This window comes from Oratosquilla oratoria, chromosome 21 (assembly GCF_046742065.1).
Source record: "Oratosquilla oratoria isolate Oo_2021 chromosome 21, ASM4674206v1, whole genome shotgun sequence".
Classification (NCBI taxonomy): domain Eukaryota; kingdom Metazoa; phylum Arthropoda; class Malacostraca; order Stomatopoda; family Squillidae; genus Oratosquilla; species Oratosquilla oratoria.
Window position 1 is genome coordinate 57743527 of NC_134797.1, and position 19810 is coordinate 57763336.

General features: G+C 39.8%; 2 protein-coding genes across 10 annotated transcripts in view; one reads left to right on the forward strand and one right to left on the reverse strand.

Annotated features, from left to right (window-relative positions):
- The window catches only part of Bulli (regulator of MON1-CCZ1 complex protein bulli), a 43513-nt gene extending 34708 nt beyond the window's left edge, over positions 1-8805 (reverse strand). Inside the window, exons 1-4 of the mRNA XM_076204990.1 lie at positions 8560-8805; positions 2926-3081; positions 1414-1557; positions 1135-1315 (exon numbers count right to left, since the gene is read on the reverse strand). Of these exons, the coding sequence (XP_076061105.1) occupies positions 1135-1315; positions 1414-1557; positions 2926-3081; positions 8560-8661 (583 nt within the window). The 5' untranslated portion in view covers positions 8662-8805. The remainder of the gene's footprint in view (positions 1-1134; positions 1316-1413; positions 1558-2925; positions 3082-8559) is intronic.
- Positions 8806-18513: 9708 nt separating this feature from the next.
- The window catches only part of LOC143036952 (UDP-N-acetylglucosamine transporter TMEM241-like), a 37013-nt gene continuing 35716 nt past the window's right edge, over positions 18514-19810 (forward strand). For 5 of the 9 annotated variants that reach the window (XM_076204992.1, XM_076204991.1, XM_076204999.1 and 2 more), the window contains exon 1: positions 18777-18915. The gene's annotated coding sequence lies outside the window, so the exon portion shown is untranslated. Of the gene's footprint in view, positions 18693-18765; positions 18916-19024; positions 19166-19810 lie in introns of those variants that run through there. The other 4 variants (XM_076204994.1, XM_076204995.1, XM_076204997.1 and 1 more) reach the window with 4 other exon arrangements.

A 19810-nucleotide genomic window follows, 5' to 3' on the forward strand; every position in this document is an offset into this window, starting at 1 on the left:
TCCATGTCATCACGAACGAGACTGACAATGCGCTCGTCGGAGGCATATACGGATATATATATATATATATATATATATATATATACATATATAAATATATGAAAAGAAAAAATCAGCTGAGCTAGCTCCACATACAGGCTACAAGCTGGCATCATATGACTACATATATCAACAATCATCACTATGTATTTATGAAAACATTGTTTTAGTGCTTTCATCATGCATATCAGTGTCTTGCTACACTATTTCTGACCCAAACAGTGGGCAGGGGACAGGAATGACCCATTCATCCACAAGGAGCCAAGACGGAAGGGACAAGAAATTGGTTTGGGATGGGTGAAGAATGGGTGCAAGTCTTCACTAGGCCACCCTCTCAAGAGGGGGAAAGTGCCTTTTGATATATGCATGTTGATGTTTTTGTGGCTCTCCACAATTTTCAGCTACTTGTTTTCCTATTTATTGTACCTGTTTTCAGAACATTTTACACCTCAGTAGGACCTGACTAACTTTGCTGAATGCAAATATACTTTTAACTTACTCTGGCAGCTTCACTGGCCTATGAGGATTCTGCATAATTTAATTATACATGTGTGGGTACTTCCTTCTGTATAATGTTATAGATGAATATCAGTAGAGTAAAGGCCTAATCAAAGTAATATATTCCAGGAATTTTAACTAATATTTAAACAATCAGTCACTCACATTAATATATACATATACTAAGGGCTTTTTCCCTGTTACAACTTATACAACGACGACGAGGATGATGATGATGATGATAGAAAAAGGGAAGAGGAGAAGGAGGAGGTGGAAAAGCAAGGAGGAAAGAGGTGGAACTGGAAGGGAGAGGTGGGCATCTGCAAGTTACTGGCTCTCCTTATATGGAAAAAGTGGAGAAAATTGGATGTTTGTAAAAAGAAAGATTTGTGCCACTCTCCTGTAGCAGCATCTCCAGGTGGAGTCAAGTGAGCTGATGGGCTCTGGAGATGAACTGGGGCAATGACCCAAGTCCATTCCACAAGATCTGGCACTCAGTTGCCTATCACTGCTACCTTATCACTCTATTTCAATATTTTATGTATTTCTCCATTTCTACTAAGGACTATATTCACAATTCATATAAACATGTCTCACCTTCAAACTTTGATAGCTTATTTGACTGGCCTGGCTTGAAGACAAATGGCTGGAGTGTGGTGGTTGTTGGAGTGGAACCCACTGCCAGGATTAGCAAGGAGCACTCGGTACTCCATACAAACCATGAACAACTCAGATTATAGCTACGAATGTGCTTTGTTGCCATACGTTCCTTTGAAAACTGAAGATTTAAAAAATTAATACAATATACCCATTTTGCTTTGACTTTATTTACACAACACATGAAATTTCAAATTAAAAGACAGATAAAGATCATACCTGATAAAATTCAATACCGTGGTCAGTAACCAAGATTAAATCTTCCATGTGAGTCCATATAAATCCTAGCAAACAAGCACCTTTGGATCGACATTCTTGTACACAGCAAGGACTCACCTCACCATTTGTATAGCTTAGTAATTCCTGCAATAAGGATTACTTGTTATACATCTATACATACACCAAGGGCTTTTTCCCCCTTACAAGGGAGGTAGCCAAAGTCAAAAGGCATAATTCTACTTCTACCCATTCCACCCCCATTCACCACTCCTCCCTCTCTCTCATCTTGGCTCCTCCTGGATGACAGGTCATCCCTGTACCTCGCTCATCACCCTGGGTCAGAGACAATGCAGCAAGACACAGCACATCCACAGCAAGGCTGCTTCATTTATTTGGCAACACCCCTCTCTGTCCCCTCATCCAGAAAAAGAGAAGATGGGGAGAAATCCCTTTGGGCTGCTTCAAAATATCATTCACACATAACCACTCCCTAATCCCACTCCTTCCTTCCATGTATCACAGTATCATCCATATAAAGCCATTCTCCACTCACCCCTGTCTTCTGCCTTCTCCCTTCCTTCCACAACAGACATCCCCTTCTTGCTCAATGCCCTTTACCCCATACATTTATCTCATCCTCAGTCATTCCTTCATGTTCACTCCATCCACCTCTGCTTTCCACACATCTTTTATTAATCTTTCTTCACTCATTCTTTCCATGTGTCCAAACCATCCCAATACTCTTTCATCAACCCTATCTCCCATATATACAAATATACACTTAAAGACTTTTCCCCCTCTTTTAACCCCTACAATACAGTGACACCTACATAGGCATCATGAGGTGCTAGTGAGTACATAAGGATGCCAGCATCAGCGTCTTGATTATATTTATTTTGTAGTTGTATCTGAGAGACCCTTGTATTCTGTGAACAGGCTTTATCGTGTTTTCTGTGGTTTTAAACATTCTGGATGCAAGAGAACAAGTATAATAGCTGTAACTTTATATTTCATAATGCACGTATTGTGATGCATCACTGTACATCAGGCAACTTAATGTGTGCGTGAATATTTGACTTGTGTTGACGAGGTTAAGGGAGGTGGCTGAATTGTTATACAAAAGCAAGGGCCCAAGATCTTTCTCTATCATCTTTGTATTTGCTTCACCTTTGACACCAGAAAAGCTGACAACTGGCAAGTTCTCCCCTATCCTAATACTGTAAGCTGATGACACAGACAATAGTCCAATGTTTCTTCCTAGAGATACCTATGGGAGGGCCTAGTCCACTGCCAGCTGATGTGGAGGTGTGTGTTTCCTGTCAGTGAAACTTGAGGCAATAAGTACTATTACTGTTACTGTAATTGTACCCTCAAATGTGATTAATCAAAAGTGAATAACTTGCTGAAAAAATATATGTACAAAATCTTAAGATCCTAAACAAAACATTACTAAAGACTGGTTTACTTATTTTGTACAACATTAAGCGGACATATAAACAAGGGGATCCATACCACTTGATTTTTTGTTCGCTGTACAGCAAGAATAGAATGATCTGGAGAAAATTTAAGTGATGATATTGTGCCGCGGTCTTCCATCCTAAAGGTGTGACTTCCATTGACTCCACGCACAACCACTCCAAGCGTACCTCCACTACGCACACTCAGAACCTGGTTTGTAATGGAAAAAGGAAAAACATCATAAAATTAAATAAAAATGTCTAAGAAATAAATAGGTAAATAACAATGTACATGTGTTATACAAATATACACACTATGTATTTAACTGCATATAATTATATTTACTTGATCTTAATATGCATGATTACACTCATAGTTGCAGAACCCACTGTTGAACTAAGACATACATATAAAGATGGTGGTATGAACAGTTGGGTCCTACATAAATATATAGAGCTCCATAAATATAACAAATAAGGTGGAAATATTATATTGCCATAACCTTTCAACTAACCATGAACAGGACACTCAAAGTCACAGGTGTTCCTATTGGATCATCACCACCTAAAAGTCCAACTCCACTAACTTGTGTGCTTACTGGTGGCATGCCAGTGAATGTAAGGAAGCACTATGTGAACATATCCAAATGTTGGACATTAAACAAACTGAAGATATGGATCTACACATACAATGTGAGAATCCTTGCATAAAACTAGAGCTAATGATGAGTACCTCCTTGTGGTGATTCTGCATTATGGACAGCAGAGCTGCCCTTTTCAAAACCTGTCAACCCCTTCACCTTCATCAAGAGGTGCAGCCCTGTGAGGCTGCCATTCATTCTCCAGACTGGGCCCATTTCTTAAACTTTTTCATATATGGAAAGATACAGTTATAGTAGACTAACTATTGAGGTTACTTAATGTGTATCTATAGGAGGAGAGTGTGCTGGAAGACTGCTTGTATAGTTCCACTTTACAAAGAAAAGGGGACAAATGCAAATGTAGTTTAAGAGGGATCAGTCAAGTGTAATTAGAGAGACATATTGAGAGAATTAGGAGAGGAACAGAGGGAATAATTGGTGAGGAACAGTGTGGATTTAGGAAAGAAGGTGCATGGATCAAATTTTCATGGTACAGCTGATTTGTGAGAAATTTTTGGCTAAAAGCATGGATTTTTTCTGGAGTGGCCATTATGGATTTAGAGGTCCAGGATTATGACAGGGTAGACAGGAAGGCACTGTGGGAGGTATTGCAGATATATGGGATTGGGGGAAAGCTGTTAATAAGGGTAATCAAGATTTTTTACAAGAGTAGTAGAGTCTGTGTTACAATTGGAAATGGAGAGAGCGAGTGATTTTGAGGTGAAGGTGGGGCTTTGTCAAGTCTGTGTTATGTTGCTATGAATGTTCACTTTTCCCAAATGGCATTACTGTGTCTTGGTATTAAACAACATTTTCTTCTTCAGTGTTAAGCCTATTTGTTGCACCCTAGATAGAAATGATAGTGACAGTGTCAACATATTGCACAAGAGAAAGATCCTGTAGTTGATTCAGTAGTCTGAACTCAAATGTTTCCTCACTCTTCTTTGTATAGTAATTATACATGGATGAAGTGGTATGGGAGATAAATGCAAGGGTAATAAGCAAGAGATTGGAAATGGTTAGTGATGGGAAGTGGGAGGTGAACCAATTGTTATCTACTGATGACACTGCTTGTGGTGGGGTGAGAGGAGGGGTTAAGGCAGTTAGTGTCAGAGTTTGGGAAGGTATGTGATAGGAGGTATAAAAGGAGCTGGCAAATAGAGATGACAGATTATTGGGGTGATTTGGGCACATGGAATAAATGATTAAGGAAAAATTAGTAATAAAAGTGTGGAAAGACTGAAAAAAAAAGCTAGATGGAAAGGTGGAGTGAAAAGGTTTTTGAGCAAGAGGGGAATGTCAATTAAGCAAAGAATGGGTGTGAATGGAGAATGGTTGTGTATAAACAATTATTTGATGCAGCCTGAATGGATTTCCCCTTCATTTTTTATATGTGGGGATGGAGGGTTGCCATGTAAATGAAGTGGCTGGACCGGCTGTGGATGTGCGGTGTCTTACTGCATTGCTTCTCTAAGGGGGAAGAGGACTTTAGTATACAGATAGAGAAATGAACATATCTTTACATTTTTTTCTCTGATGGGTATATTTATCATGGCCAACCAATCTTCCCCTTCTTTTATAAAAATCTTCCTGTTCTTTTATATATTCAAAATAATTTACTTTTTTTTTCTAACTGCCTACTTTACCTCACTTGTCATCCATCATAGTTTTCTTTGTTTTTGTGTGCTGGAGGTATTGAAAGGAACCCAGTCATTATAGAGCTCATACAAACTCTTAGTCTCTTCCAATTTCATTTGTACTATGGTCTTTATATAAGACCTCACAGTTAATTTCAAGCAATCTATTTATTATGCCTCCATAATTACCTTTCGAATAGTTGAAACCTGAACTGCTCTTTGTTAACAGTCCAAATTAAACCCGCATGGTCACTTTTCCCAAATGGCATTACTGTCTTGGTATTAAACCACATTTTCTTCATCAGTGTTAAGCCTATTTGTTGCACCCTAGATAGAAATGATAGTGACAGTGTCAACATATTGCACAAGAGAAAGATCTTGTAGTTGATTCAGTAGTCTGTACTCAAATGTTTCCTCACTTTTTTTTATAGTAATTATAAATTTCTGCATAAAGTAAATTGAAATATACATGATCATCACATTGTATACAATTCCCTCTATTTTAGCAGAGGTCAGCAAAATGTACCACTGCTTTCAGTGTCATTCCCAATCAATCAGTCCACTGCCCCAAGTCTCTCTTGAAGGAGACCCATGCCTCCCAGGTAACCAGTTATGGCCACTGGCTGGGACCAAAGGTCGCTCAGAGAAGAAATATTGTGTTGCTGTCTCAGGCTTGTTAGTGTGGAGCATTGTAGGATGAGTGTTCAATGTCTTCTATGTGGTGCTTACACCTAGAATAAATTGATCCTGTGGTCAGGCCTATTCTGTGTTGATACAATTTCAATGCTGGATGGGGGTGTCAATGTCCCTATCATTTTCATACAACATTCTGTGACAAGAAATTATATTTCTAAGTGCACATGTCCTATTGGGATGGTTTTGGTACATCCTGTTATTAATCCCACTGATCTATTTTGTACATTTTGTAGTTTACTATAAATACCAATGTATAATATACACTTTTTCACTAATTTTGGACTTTCAACTTAAGGGTGGGTTTTACACAGGGTTAGATCTGTAGACATTTTTGGGGCTATCAGAAAAGTGCAAGACTCAATGACAGAACAGCAGTTGACATAAGGGATACTAAGTGACCCACATATAATAACTAATTTGTTAACTTTTTGCACATTGTCAAAAATCCACACCAACTGATTTAGGGTCTATAACTATCAAATTTAGTGAATAAATAACTAAACTTGCTTTAATAACTTTTGAAAACTATAATCACTTGAAGCCCCTCATTTAATACACTGCTCTTAATTTGGCTGAGTTGGCAATCCTGCCAACTACACATTTACCTATTATCTAGCCCAGTCATCAAATCAAACTTTATAAGAGCCTGCATATTATACATGGAGATAAAGCATTTCTGTGTATGGCTTAGCCTGAACAGGGATGCATATTATACATAGGTATTTACAGTATCTACTTTTTCTACCTTATAGTCTTCTACAACCTATGTTTTACATATGTCTATGACATATGTGTCATTTCTCTTTCCTTACATCTGACCATGCTAAATATTTCTCTTCTAATCTCTCTCCAAAATTTCTTGCTGGATAGCTTCCAGCCACATCTCAATAACTTTCACAACAAGCTCAATCTTTTTTTTATTCCCTCTGTTTTCTTTAACATTAATCTGAACCATTTCTAGCTTATTTACAATACTATAAACCTTTACTTCAGTTTCAGGAATCACTTCTAGCTTATTTACAATACTATAAACCTTTACTTCAGTTTCAGGAACCATTTCTAGCTTATTTACAATACTATAAACCTTTACTTCAGTTTCAGGAACCATTTCTAGCTTATTTACAATACTATAAACCTTTACTTCAGTTTCAGGAACCATTTCTAGCTTATTTACAATACCATAAACCTTTACTTCAGTTTCAGGAACCATTTCTAGCTTATTTACAATACTATAAACCTTTACTTTAGTTTCAGTCTGCTTTCATTCTAATCTCTCATTTACGTTATACTTGTTGGCAGAACTAGGATCATGCTTCCTGCAGAAGTAGTGGAAAGTATAATTTTCCTCTTCTTTCAAAATTCTATATTTCTTCTCGCTAACATTCTCACATCGTATATGTTAGCAGAACTCTAATATTTTGCACATCAACACTGCTTCCTTACTCCTGACTGGCTGCCAGCACAAAATGCAACAATCAACACCATTTACCTTGATCCCACAATTGCAGTGTTGAGAAACTAACTGCTTCATCAATAACCACTTCTATCTGCCCTTTTTTTTTAGATTCCTAAATGACACAATTATTTCTATTTAGCTACACTGGACTCACACCCAATTATTTACAAAAATAAGTCAAGGCTGTAATTATCAACAATGAATCAAACCCATTAAGTTTCCCTTAGCAATCCAATTCTTGAAACTCTACCACAACACATTGACATTTCTAAGTTACATATTAATCATGTATCAGCTTCAGAGCTCAGACAATCATTAGTCCTACTGCTACAAGTGAATGCTATTTGGTGGAACAAAATCATAATAAGAGCAGACTCACTTTTTTTTCACTACAGTCAATAATGCATTTGATAAAGAGATCAGTAAGCCATAGTTCACCAATTATGACACTACATCTTATACATATCACAATCACCACTTTACTACAAGATGTAGATACTTAAGAGGCATTTCCTTATAACAAGTAGCAAGGCATCTTGAAACCACTATTAAATCCAGTTCTTTAAGCAATTGAAATTATACTACACCTCTGCCTCTTCCCTGAAGAACTGACTCCAGCTTAAACACCCATAAACATATCCTTGTTACACACAGGAAACCCACAGTCGGAGAAAATAAACTTCGAATAAAGAAGAATCCTATATTTTGGCTATCAACTGTAGCCCTCTTCAGGAAAGTACCTTCCTGAAGAGGTCTACAGTTGATAGCCGAAATATAGGATTCTTCTTTATTCAAAGTTTATTTTCTCTGACTGTGGGTTTCCTGCGTGTCATTTACAAATGTGCTACTACATTTCTGTTTAAATATCCTTGTTACTTCATTTTTCTGGTTTGCAGAGATTTGACAAATTCTCAAATCATCATAATGATAATCATTCAACACAATAAATATCACCTACAATGACCCTCATAACAAGTTCTCAGTGCAGGTGCAAACACTACGACGACAGCTATTCAACTTGATCACTTTAATGAATCCTAAACTTAAACTGAAGTTACAAAATATGAATCAATAACTATTCTACATCAACTATGATAAACCATAGCATGGCAAGATATGACATGTCAATGTGAGTCATTATTATCAACTTATTATCTTATATGAAATTCCATGGATTTCCCCAGAGTCACATCATGGAAATCTATAATCAAAATTTTGAAGGATATATAAGTAAAATACTGAATTTCTTTCACTCTTACCTCTTTGTTGGTATCGTCGAAAAATACATTTGTTAGTTTGCTCACAGGTTCGAAGCGAATAGGATCAGCGGAGAGCTCTAAGTATCCATTTAAATCTCCCATTTTGGTTAAGAAAATACTATTCCTCCCTTTGTGATGGCGATATTTAACTAACAGATATAACAAGTCACTCCACGTTCTGGTAAATTGGGAATATCATAGAACTTCCTTTTGCACCAACCATTTGGTCCTGTGACCATTGCTATTTGTTTACATTTGGTGACTGATGTCCATATTATGTAATTCGTGTAGGGTAACATTTCAGCAATACAAGCCAAATCGAGGAAATGCACAGTTGTCAAAACCAGTGTTGAGGAATAATTCTAAACTAATTTTGATATAGTAATTTCACATTTAATAAAATTCCACCTACGCCAAATATTAGTGAAGATAAAGGTAAATACCATTGGTCCGTGTCAATATATCATCCATTCTCAACCATTCACCTATATCTTGCCTTCTCCCTTCCCTGCTCAACAGACAACCCTCTTTTACCCAAGGCACCTTTCATTTCATCAATCCATATAATTTTTGTCTTCCCCTCCCGTTCATTCCATCCATCTTTATATTCCACGCTCTTTTGCTAGTCTTCCTTTACTCACTCTTTCCACATGCCAAAATTATCTGAATTCTGAATTCTGAATTCCTAGGAAAGACCACCCGCTTGCGCGGGATCGGTTTCTGTGGGAGGGGAAGAATGTCTGTAAGAAAATGAAAAGATAGTAGCGTATAAAAGAGGGCAGTTTGTGGTCGTGGCTCGGGAGAAATGGACTGGGAGCTTGGACGTGGAGGCCGACGCCGGGAGTAGGATTAGGATCACCAACGAAAGTTTAGAAAATGGTAGGAGGCGTAGTAGTAGAAAAAGGTGGAAAAATCTTTAGTGGGAGGTAAACTGAAATGAGAAGATGTAGTATAAGAGAAAGTTAGAAAGGAAGCGATTTTCAATCGAAGAAAAAGTAAGTGTATATGTTTGTGCGTGTGGCGTGGCTATGTTCGTGAGAGGTGTTTGTGTGTGTATCTTACGGGAAGTGAGTAGAGTTCACTTCCTGCGTGTAGTGCGCGTTCCTGTAAAGCCACAGGTGGGGCCTGAGTAGCCTGCTTTTCCCCAGGTTGGGTTTAAAATCCTGTAGAGTAGATCCAGTGGCGGTGCGAGGGGAGGCAGGCGGGCGGTGTAAACCCGTCTGCCGACGTCAACGAAGAGGTCGGCCGGCAGCAGCAAAGGAGATATATCTCCTCGCTACCACCAGCAAGCGTGTAGAGCGCGTTCCTGATAAGCCACAGGTGGGGCCTGAGTAGCCTGCTTTTCCCCAGGTTGGGTTTGAAGGTCAGTAGAATTGATTCAGTGGCGGTGCGAGGGGGGGGGCAGGCGGGCGGGTGTTGTATGATCTCTTCCTTCCAATCACAACTCTGAAAACAGAGAATTACGCGATTGGGAATTGTGTGTAAAATGTCAGAAGTGTAAACTCGCTCACCAGCGTCATCGAAGAGGCCAGCGTTAGGTTGCGGGCCGGTTAGACAGAGAGGTGTCCCAAATCTCTCCGTCGACCAGCCCGCGATCAGATTGAGAGTTCTGAGTGAGAGACGGTTTGGGCCTCTGCTAAGCCAATGAGCAAGTTGTGCGTGTGCCTCTTTTCTTCCAAGCACTACTCTGAAAACAGAGAATTACGTGACTTGGGAAATATGTGTATTTGTCTTGGTGTAAACCCGCCTGCCAGATCGGCAGCAGCTAAGGAGATAAATCTCCTCGCCACCACCGGCCGGCGAAGATTCCTGGGCGTTTGTTGAGAGAGCTGGAGTGCAGAGACGTCCGACCTCTAGGAGCGCTGTAGTATTTCCATCCCCCTGCCCTCCTCAACTCCTCATTCTATTCATCCTCATAACCACTACCTTACTTCTTGAACACTTCAATTCAAATATATTTAAATTACTCCTTCCTGCCTCCTATAAATTCCGCAGATAGTTATTTCTCACTACACTTTTCGTACCTCCAAGACATTCATTTGATTCTCTCACTCTACAATTTAACCTTGCATACACTCCTTCATTCCTTGCCAATGTAACCCTAAAGGTCAACTGAGAAGGTTTTGTATTTCTTTATTTCGTGTATGAAAATATAACTTAGAAGTTAGAACACTAAAATACACGTTTCTAGCATTTTATAGTCTTGATTTTATTCGAATAGCATGATCTTAGAAGTGCCTGATAGTAGACAAACTTTTCAATGCCCCACTGGGGCACAATGATGACGTAACAGCAGTTGTTTACATTCTTCAACATGGCCAGCACCCAATACGAAAGTGACTTCACCTCGAGTGAAGATCTATCGGATTTGGCTGTCATTTCGTGTTCCAATGTGGGTACGGTACAAGGATACATATAACAAAATATATACACAACAAATTATGTAAAATGCATTTTTTTTATTATTAATTTACAGCAAAACGAATAATCATAAATTGGTACTTTATTTCTGGATGATGTCAGACTCCTCTTGTTTTTCATACTTGGAACAGACTGGTTCAGGAACTTTCATAGCATCTCTTGCAAGTTTGTATGATGGATATTCAGAACGTAACCTCAGTAATTCACCAAGTCAAATATGTACATTTTCCATAAATACAAAATGGAGATTTATGGTTTGTACATTTTATTGTTTAGTTTGTCATATTATCAGAATACAAAAATTTAGGCAAGTATTAATCTTGGATTTATCACATTACCCCAGTAGGAAGTCCTATGCAGTTTTACAGTTCGGATGCAATATGTAGCACAATAATGCTTCATACACTCACCATATGTTAGATCAACCTTCTCCTTCGCCACTCCAACACCTGCTTTGGCTTTGAGATAAGATTTAGCCCATTGTGCCTCTCCATTTTTCCCAGTTTTCTGCTTTTTACACGAATTTTCGCAGTGAAATTACATCAAGAGATGCTTGAAGTTATATGTGTACTTGTCTTTCTTTCATTGCTTCATAAAATGTGCTGGGACTTGGAAGCAAAGAAGCACACAACCTTATGATAAGATTTCAGCGCTGATGTTTATTGACAAGGCGAGAGCTGATCGATATCCCTTAGAAGTGTTTTCTGCGTTACTATGAGCTCAAGCCTTTTATGTGCTTTTGAACCTGAAAGCAAGATAATTAGCAGGCTTTTGTGTGGTGCGATTGCTAGCAGATGTACATCTATGAAGCAAGTGCAAAGCGAAAAACATGGTGCAGTGTTGGTAGTAGCTACTATTCCCCGTCAACCTGTTCTACATACCAATTCCTTGTCAAACGCTTTACTACACTTTGTATTATAATTTACAAGAAACGCCAGGTTCACACTGTCAAAGACGGAATTTGATAAAATCTTTAGCAGAGTGAACTGGGTTTATTACCTTTTTCAGCCATTCCCTATAGTCAACGGGCTCGTGCAGACATGTTGGATATATTTCACCATGGTCATTGTGCTTGTTGACAAGGCGAAAGTACTTTATTTTCGAAATCTTTCGAACAGAGTTTCGCTTTCAATTCAGGCTTCCATGACTCGCGCCGTCTGCACCGAATGATCCAGTCCCTTCTGCGAACAGGATCTTTCGGAAAAGCATGGAAATAAAGTCCATCCACAACAGAAAGTTTCGTCGAATCAATGTTGTAATTTGTGGCGACACACTAAACCATTTTCGAGCTAAATACTTGATAAAACCTTGCTAACACACGAAATATGACATACCACTGATCAAGTTGACAGCGCAAAACGGCATTGTATAGTGCACGCATATGACATGCATCATAATCAAAGACTATTCTTATATAGTCTTTGATCATAATGTAAACATCGAGATTGACGTCACAGCCGAAAGAACCTTACGAGAACAGCCGAAGATCGGCAAAGGAAAAGTTCGTCTGCTGCCGATATTCTGATAGGCCTTTTTATCACATTGCGTAATAATTAGGATTTACTTTTGCATTATTTTATAAAAAAGTGACTAAGCCATACATCTAGCAAATATTCACCACCTCTTTGAAAACCTTATCAGTTGACCTTTAGATACTTAAAACTTTCTACCTCCTCTCGCCTCTGCCCTTTAAGATTTACCTCCAACCCACTGTCACTCTCTCTCCCTGTATATCTCATCACCTTAGTTTTAACAACATTTACTCTCACATACTCTTCCAAACTTCGCCACTAGCAGCTTTAGACCATCCTCTAACCCAGCCGCAAGTGCAATGTCATTAGTAAACATCAACTGGTTCACGTCCAATTTCCCTCCACTCTAACTAATTATCCCCAAATCCCTGCCCATCACCTCATTTACTTCCCGTGTCATCCCATTTATGCACACGTTGAACAACTATTGTGACATTACACTAGTATCAAACTACTCATTCTTATAATTTCCAACCCTAAAATAACCCTCCTAATCACAGGGGGAAGTGTCGGGTAGCAGATGGATGTGATGTGGCTCGCCCTGCATTACTGGTAAAGGCTTTTTGGTGATGTTAAATGTTGTGGCCGAGAAGTGTTGTAGTAATCACTCCTCCAGTCATCGCGTGTGCTCCTCCTGTGGTGGGAATGGCATCGCCGCAGGTCTGATTGGTGGCTCGTCGGGCCCGGCGGCCTCATCCTCCGCTGCCAGCGCAGCCACCATAGGGGGAAACCGACATGTACCAGCCTCAGGTCCTTGGATGCGGTTAGGGACAGGAACAGCGCCTGCTCAAGGAGATGCTACGCGCAAATGATCCGGGACACTTCAAATGGAGGTCCGCAACGTCCCTCAGGTCGTTCCGCCTCCGCAGCTGCGTGGGTTTGATATTAAGGCAGGCCAACATGTCTACTCTAGCAACACAAACCTATGCTCTGGCGTCTGCCACGGCGATGGTATGGTGCCTGGCCCCGCCCCCACGCACCACGATTACCTCCACCGTGGGTTGACGGGAAACTTGCATGCCTGCCATCTATACGGCTCCTGAGACAGCGTTGGCGGGCGTGGAGCTGTTCTGGCGCTTCGAGCTCTTGCGGCTTGTATTGAAATACTCTCGCTTCCGGCAGCCGGGACAGGTAACATCTCTAGCCGGGCATGAAAACAGGTCAGGGGAGTATGTGTCACCTCAGTTTCCGCAGGGCTGCGAAAGCTGCGCCACACAGGTAGTAGAGGCGGCGACGTCGGGGGTGTATCCTTCCTCTTCCTCCTCCTCCGTGGTGTATATGGTGCCAGCCGCCCGACGGGCTTCGCCATGAGCTGTTACCTATGGCGTCTTGGCGGGCCGCTACATATGAGCAGCACATAGCCCTGAGTGCATCAACACTGTCTATCAAATCGCACACTTAATACACTTGTTATTTTAGCACCACAGCGCTTAGGCCCACAATAAGTTTTCTCAGGAACAGGTATTCAGAGAGGTAGAACACCGGGGACACCGAAACACACAATCTTTGGCATTTTGTGGACGGTTAGGACTGGCTGGAAGGCAAACACGGGCAGTGAAAATGGTGTTTCTATTTTTACAAATGAAGTTGGGCGCCAAAGTAATATGGCTCGCTCTAAGTGCGAAAAAAAAAAAAAAAGGGAGAGGAGAAGAGACGGCTAGGGAGGTGACGACTGTACGTTTCAAGTCGTGTCCCAAGGCGGTTTGCTTGCGGGGGAGGGGAAGGAAGAGACTGCGACGGAGGCAGCGAGCTAGGCTTGCAGTGTGATGCTCCGAGGCGATATGAATCCTCGGCGATTCCGCCCAACTTATATGCTTGGGCTAGGTCATGACCCGTGCTCTTAATTGACGTGAGGTCAAAGTTGATGCCTAGGAAGAAAACCGCAAAACGTTCCCAGGCTGCTGGTCTCACCAAGATGGAATGTATGGCTGAATTTAAATGTAAAAAAGACAAAAGAAATGTCAATAGATATTTGTAAGAGGGAGAGGTGTACTCAAAATCTTGTAATTAAAGAGGAACAGGTAGAAATTGTACATGATTATAAATATTTAGGGGTGCAAATTGATGATAAAATAACTGGCGATGTAAACACAAAAAAGGTGTATGGCAAATGTATGCAGAGAATTCATTTTCTGAGAATTTTAAGAAATCTAAAAGTTGAAAATACTATTCTTACTATGTTCTATAAGTCTGTTATTGAGTCAACTCTATGTCTTGGTTTAACAACGCTGTATGGGTGCTTAACTGTAAAAAACAAGAGGAAATTCAAAAAGGTTGTGAGAATTGCTGGTAAATTGGGTGTAAAGGTAACATCACTAGATGACCTATATTCTAGAAATGTATTGTGTACAACTAGGAAAATAATGAACTACAATACCCATCCTCTCAATGATAACTATGTGTTCTAAGATCTGGGAAAAGATTGGGTTTGCCTTCACAGAAAACATCTAGATATAAAAATTCATTTGTACCAGTTAGCATTAAATTGTATAATTCTGTCCATGCAAAAAGGTAAAGTTATTGCTTCCATTGTGTTTTCGATTCTGATGCATGATAAATCTACAGCATGGTGTTTTTAAAATAGTGTAATATGTGTAGTTTTAATATTGGATCTTACCCTGTCACAGATATTTTTATTGTGGGTTGTACTGTATGTGTGTTGTAACTGTAACTTTGAATGATCTGGATCCACAAAGAGTTTCAATTTGTTTGTATCATTAAAATTGACTAAATAAAGTATTTATTATTCATTTATTATTATTATTATATTGTACGTGCATCCCCTCAAAGAACCGTTGTCCGTCTTACGTGGCCGGTTGATGCGCAGGTTGAGTCATCGTTGGATCGCGGGAGCCGACAAGGTCCGTTCTTAGGCCGCTAATGTAACTACGTGCGTTTCCTCAAAGAAGTTTTTTGCAACTCACGTGGCCGGGGCGCATGACTCACTTGGCCGGGCAGCGTGAGCAATTTCCTCGGGGGCTTCGTGGGTCAAAGGTCGTAGGACGGGGTTAGGATAAGAGGTAGGACTAGAAGTGAGGACCGTCATGAGGACAACTTCCCTAACATGCACACCTTGTGGAAAAAAAACAACAACAACAACATTCTCCTCCCGCCCTTAGCTGTCACTGAAAGAAGACCAAGAAGAAACAAAACTTTTTTACAAGTCACACTTTTCTACAGCTTACAAAGAAGATGAAAAGGACATCAAAGACATCGTCAAAAGAAACTTAAAACCTATGAATGACAACACTTCTATCAAACTTATCATCTTTTATAAAAGTAAGAAAAACTCCAATCTGCCTCTCCAAAATAACACCCGCCAAGAGAGGAATGAGCTGAAAAAGTCTCATGTCATATACGAATATAAATGCACAAAAAGGAACTGCGAAGCCCTTCCTTCCTCGTACATAGGCATGACGACTATGAAGCTGGAATCCAGACTGGTTGGACACAAATACACAGGAGCCCCAAAGAACCGTGCTTTGACATCACATGGATGCCACATTACACGAGAAGAATTAGAACAGAACACGAAAATCTTGGAAACCTGCATGGACCCGAGAAAGTTAAAGATAATCGAGGCCCTTTATATCAAGGATAAAAAACCCGACTTGAATATACAGGCACTTGATTTATTAGCGCTACCCAGTATGAGAACACAGGGTAGGCCAGAAGCATGAGGAGATAATTTATGCATAATTTTCAATCTATCATGTGATCTCCCCTAGTCAAATAATTTCGCGTGGTCAAATATCGCACTTTGATGACATTTGACACACTCCCTGAAGAAGGCTTAGTTGAGCCGAAATCTGGATCGGAGAATATGTCCACCTACGCACGAGTTCTACAGAGTGTAGACCCTGCTACACGGCGATTAGCGAGATCTTTAGAAAGTATCTCCAAGAAAATTATTAATGCAGAAAACAGCATCACCTTCAACAAAATTTGTGTATTAGAACTAGAATCAAGAGATGCTAAAAGGAGATTGTATGAAGGAGTAATTGTGCAGACAGCACTGTATGAGACAGAAACATGGAATATGAGAGAGAGAGAGAGAGAGAGAGAGTTTAAATGTGTTTGAGATGAAACGTCTGAGAAATATGATAGGGATGATTAGGTTGGATAGACTGAGAAACGAGGAGGTGAGGAGGAGAGCGGGGACGGAAAAGGAGTTGGAATACAGAGGCTGATGAAAGAGTACTAAGGACGGTTTTGACACATGGAAAGAATGAGTGAAGAAATACCATCAAAAGAAGTGTGGAAGGTAGAGGTGGATGGAGTGAACATGAGGGGGTGACCGAGGATGAGATGAGATGGATGGGGTGACAGGGGCATTGAGAAAGAAGGGGGTGTCTGTTGAGGGAGATAGGGAGAGGACAAAATATATGGGTGAGGGGAGAATAGTTGTGTTTGGATGATGCTGTAATGGATGGAAGGGAGTGGGTGGGGGATGGAGGTTAGGGTATGTTTTCTATTATTATTTTTTTTATATGAATGGTATTCTGACGCAGCCCAAAGGGATTTCTCTCCATCTTCTCTTTTTCTGCATGAGGGGATGGAGAGGAAGGTGGGGGTCGTCGATTCAATGAGGTGGCCTTAGTGTGAATGTACTGTGTTTTGCTGCATTGCTCCTGACTCAGGACAATGGGCGAGATGCAGGGATGATCTATCATCCAGGAGGAGCAAAGAAAAGAGGGAGGGAGCGGTGGTGAATGGGAGTGGAGTGGGTCGGGATAAAATGGATGATAGTGGAAATATGCCTTTTAACTTTGGCTACTTCCCATGTGTGGGGGGAAAAGTCCTTGGTATATGTATGTATGTATGTATGTATGTATGTATGTATGTATGTATGTATGTATGTATGTGTGTATGTATGATCAAAAGTGATGAAAGTATACCGAGCTAAGAAAGCCATAAACGGAACAAAGATCAATACTTCAGTACTAGTACTGACCTTCAATATAACTAATGAAATGTTACAGGTGCTAGAACTGAGCCCTGTGGTACCCCGCTATACGTTCTGGTCCGATTATTTCATCTCTCAGAAGTGCATTTACCTCATTGCTTTATACTAGAAATGAGCAACGCTCGGGGGTTTCGTCCTTCCAATTTATCGTACTTAGCCTCAAATTCATGTACGGTTCCAACTTGGTCCATATTTTTTTTCCAGTTATCATATGTAGATATGAATTCATATATTGCTCTAGGTTGAACTATATAACCTTCTGAAATATTCTAAGTATTTATGAATCTAAATGAAAAATGTATTTCTTCACTCCTTTACACATGTAATCTTTTATAATTTGTTCCCAAGTCCTATCGCTAATGAAGAGGTCTCTTCAGTCAGTGTAGTCTATCCCCTTTAGCGATACTGTAATCATGTCGCCTCTTTCTCTTCGATCTTTCAGAGTTGGTAGGACCAGTTTTTAGTGTCTCCTCATTTGGTTTGTCTACCAGGCTGGGAACCAGTTTGGTTGTTTCCCTTTGTATATGGCTCGATCTATGGGTAATGTTGTGACCTTATGCACATACGCACAAGTGAACTAATGAATAGAATTGTTGAAAAGGTGCCAATTTTGAAGAAAAAAAAAGTGCTCGGATGGAGCGGCTCTTCCCCTTGTCCCCCTATTAGCTACGCCACTAACGCAAACCCCAAATTAGTTGTCTGTATTTGCGTGTGTGTAGGTGCCCGATCGGGCGATGCAAACTTTGAGCTCTCAGCAGGTAGGGTAGTAGCTATCGACCACGAGTCCATTACGTGAACCAAGATCATGATGAAGCACATCATAACATTGCAAAGCACTGGACTCAATTTTCTTATACCAAATCGGTCAAGCGAAGTTCCTGTTCTCCAAAACTAATATAGAGTACTTTTTCGCTTACATGTATTTTTTTTTCTTTTAAGAATATGGATCCAAAGAAACATGCTGATCTGAAGAATCAAGATCGGTTAATCTTTCATTGGAGTGAGATATCAGAATCGGGTTATCTTTCCGTTCAGCTCGAGATCTCGTCTGCAGCAACCCTGGCGGAAAGCAGTTGTGTGGCGTAATACGTCACGTTTTCTCATTTGTGGCCGAGGATACTTGACCTCATCTCTACATATTGAACTCTTCGATCTTGATAGAAACTCCTAATTCAGAACCTCACTTAAAATTTTTGCCCAGAACGGCCCGCGAGGTGACATCACACAGCTGCTCATTTCTTATTGGCCAAGAGACATTATGACGCGTCCTTCGTTCACCTTTTCATTGGCGAAGAGACTCTATGATGTAAACAAACTCTAGCACAGCTGTCATTGCACTTAGCTTCGGGGATGGCAGTCAAGTTTGACGTGAAAAAACATTTAAATAATCATCGTACCCAACCTGTGATTTGTTATTTATGATTTAAAAATCATTAGGTATGTCCTTTCGTTTTATATCTTGATTATAAAAGGAATATGGTAAACTCGTTGCTGAAATTTGGCAAGCTCCTCAGCTGACGTGGAGGCGATGGTTAGGTGATTTTAGTTCAATAGCTTGCTGAAGTTAAGAAACTACTTATGTAATAGTAGTGGACTTAGAGAAGAAATAATCTGATCATAGACTGTGAATGTGATAATCATATTAATGCATTCTTATGGTATATTTGTGTAGCAAGTAGCAGATGAGGTAATTTTCACATGAAAAACAAACTTTGTTAATCTTCAATTTTGAAGAATCTTTTTTTTGTAAATTTGTTATGCCAGAAGAACCCGAAGGCTTTTACCTGTTATTTTTAGTATGGATTAACTCATTATCTAAAAATATCTTAATTAACAGCAGTCACCAGGATGAAATGAACTTGTTTCTGCTTAGGCCTTACTTAGGGGCTTCCTTCTCAGCAGAAATAAATGCCATGGGCATTTGCTAAGATGAAACTCCAGAAATTCATCACAGTCAAAATATTGGATTAATTGACAAGTCTTTTACACATTCTTCCCCATGGTTTCCCCATGACCAAATGGAATTGTCTGGTTAGCCAGAATAAAAGCCTCTAAATACAATATGGCCCAATTAGGCCATATTTCTTTTGAATTGTTTGTTGAAATTGCCATTACATTTTGTGCAAATATGCTCAATCTGTTCATTGTGTTGAAAAGTCCTTAACCAAGACCGATGTATAAATTTTTAAAAGATGAAAGCTATGGTAAATTTGATCATCAGATCAAAACTTATAACCCTATTTCTGTAATTATTGGTTTGTTATCAAAGGGGAATCAGTAAATTTTATAGAATTGTGTTCCAATACGGTATAACATTAGAAAATGAAATTTT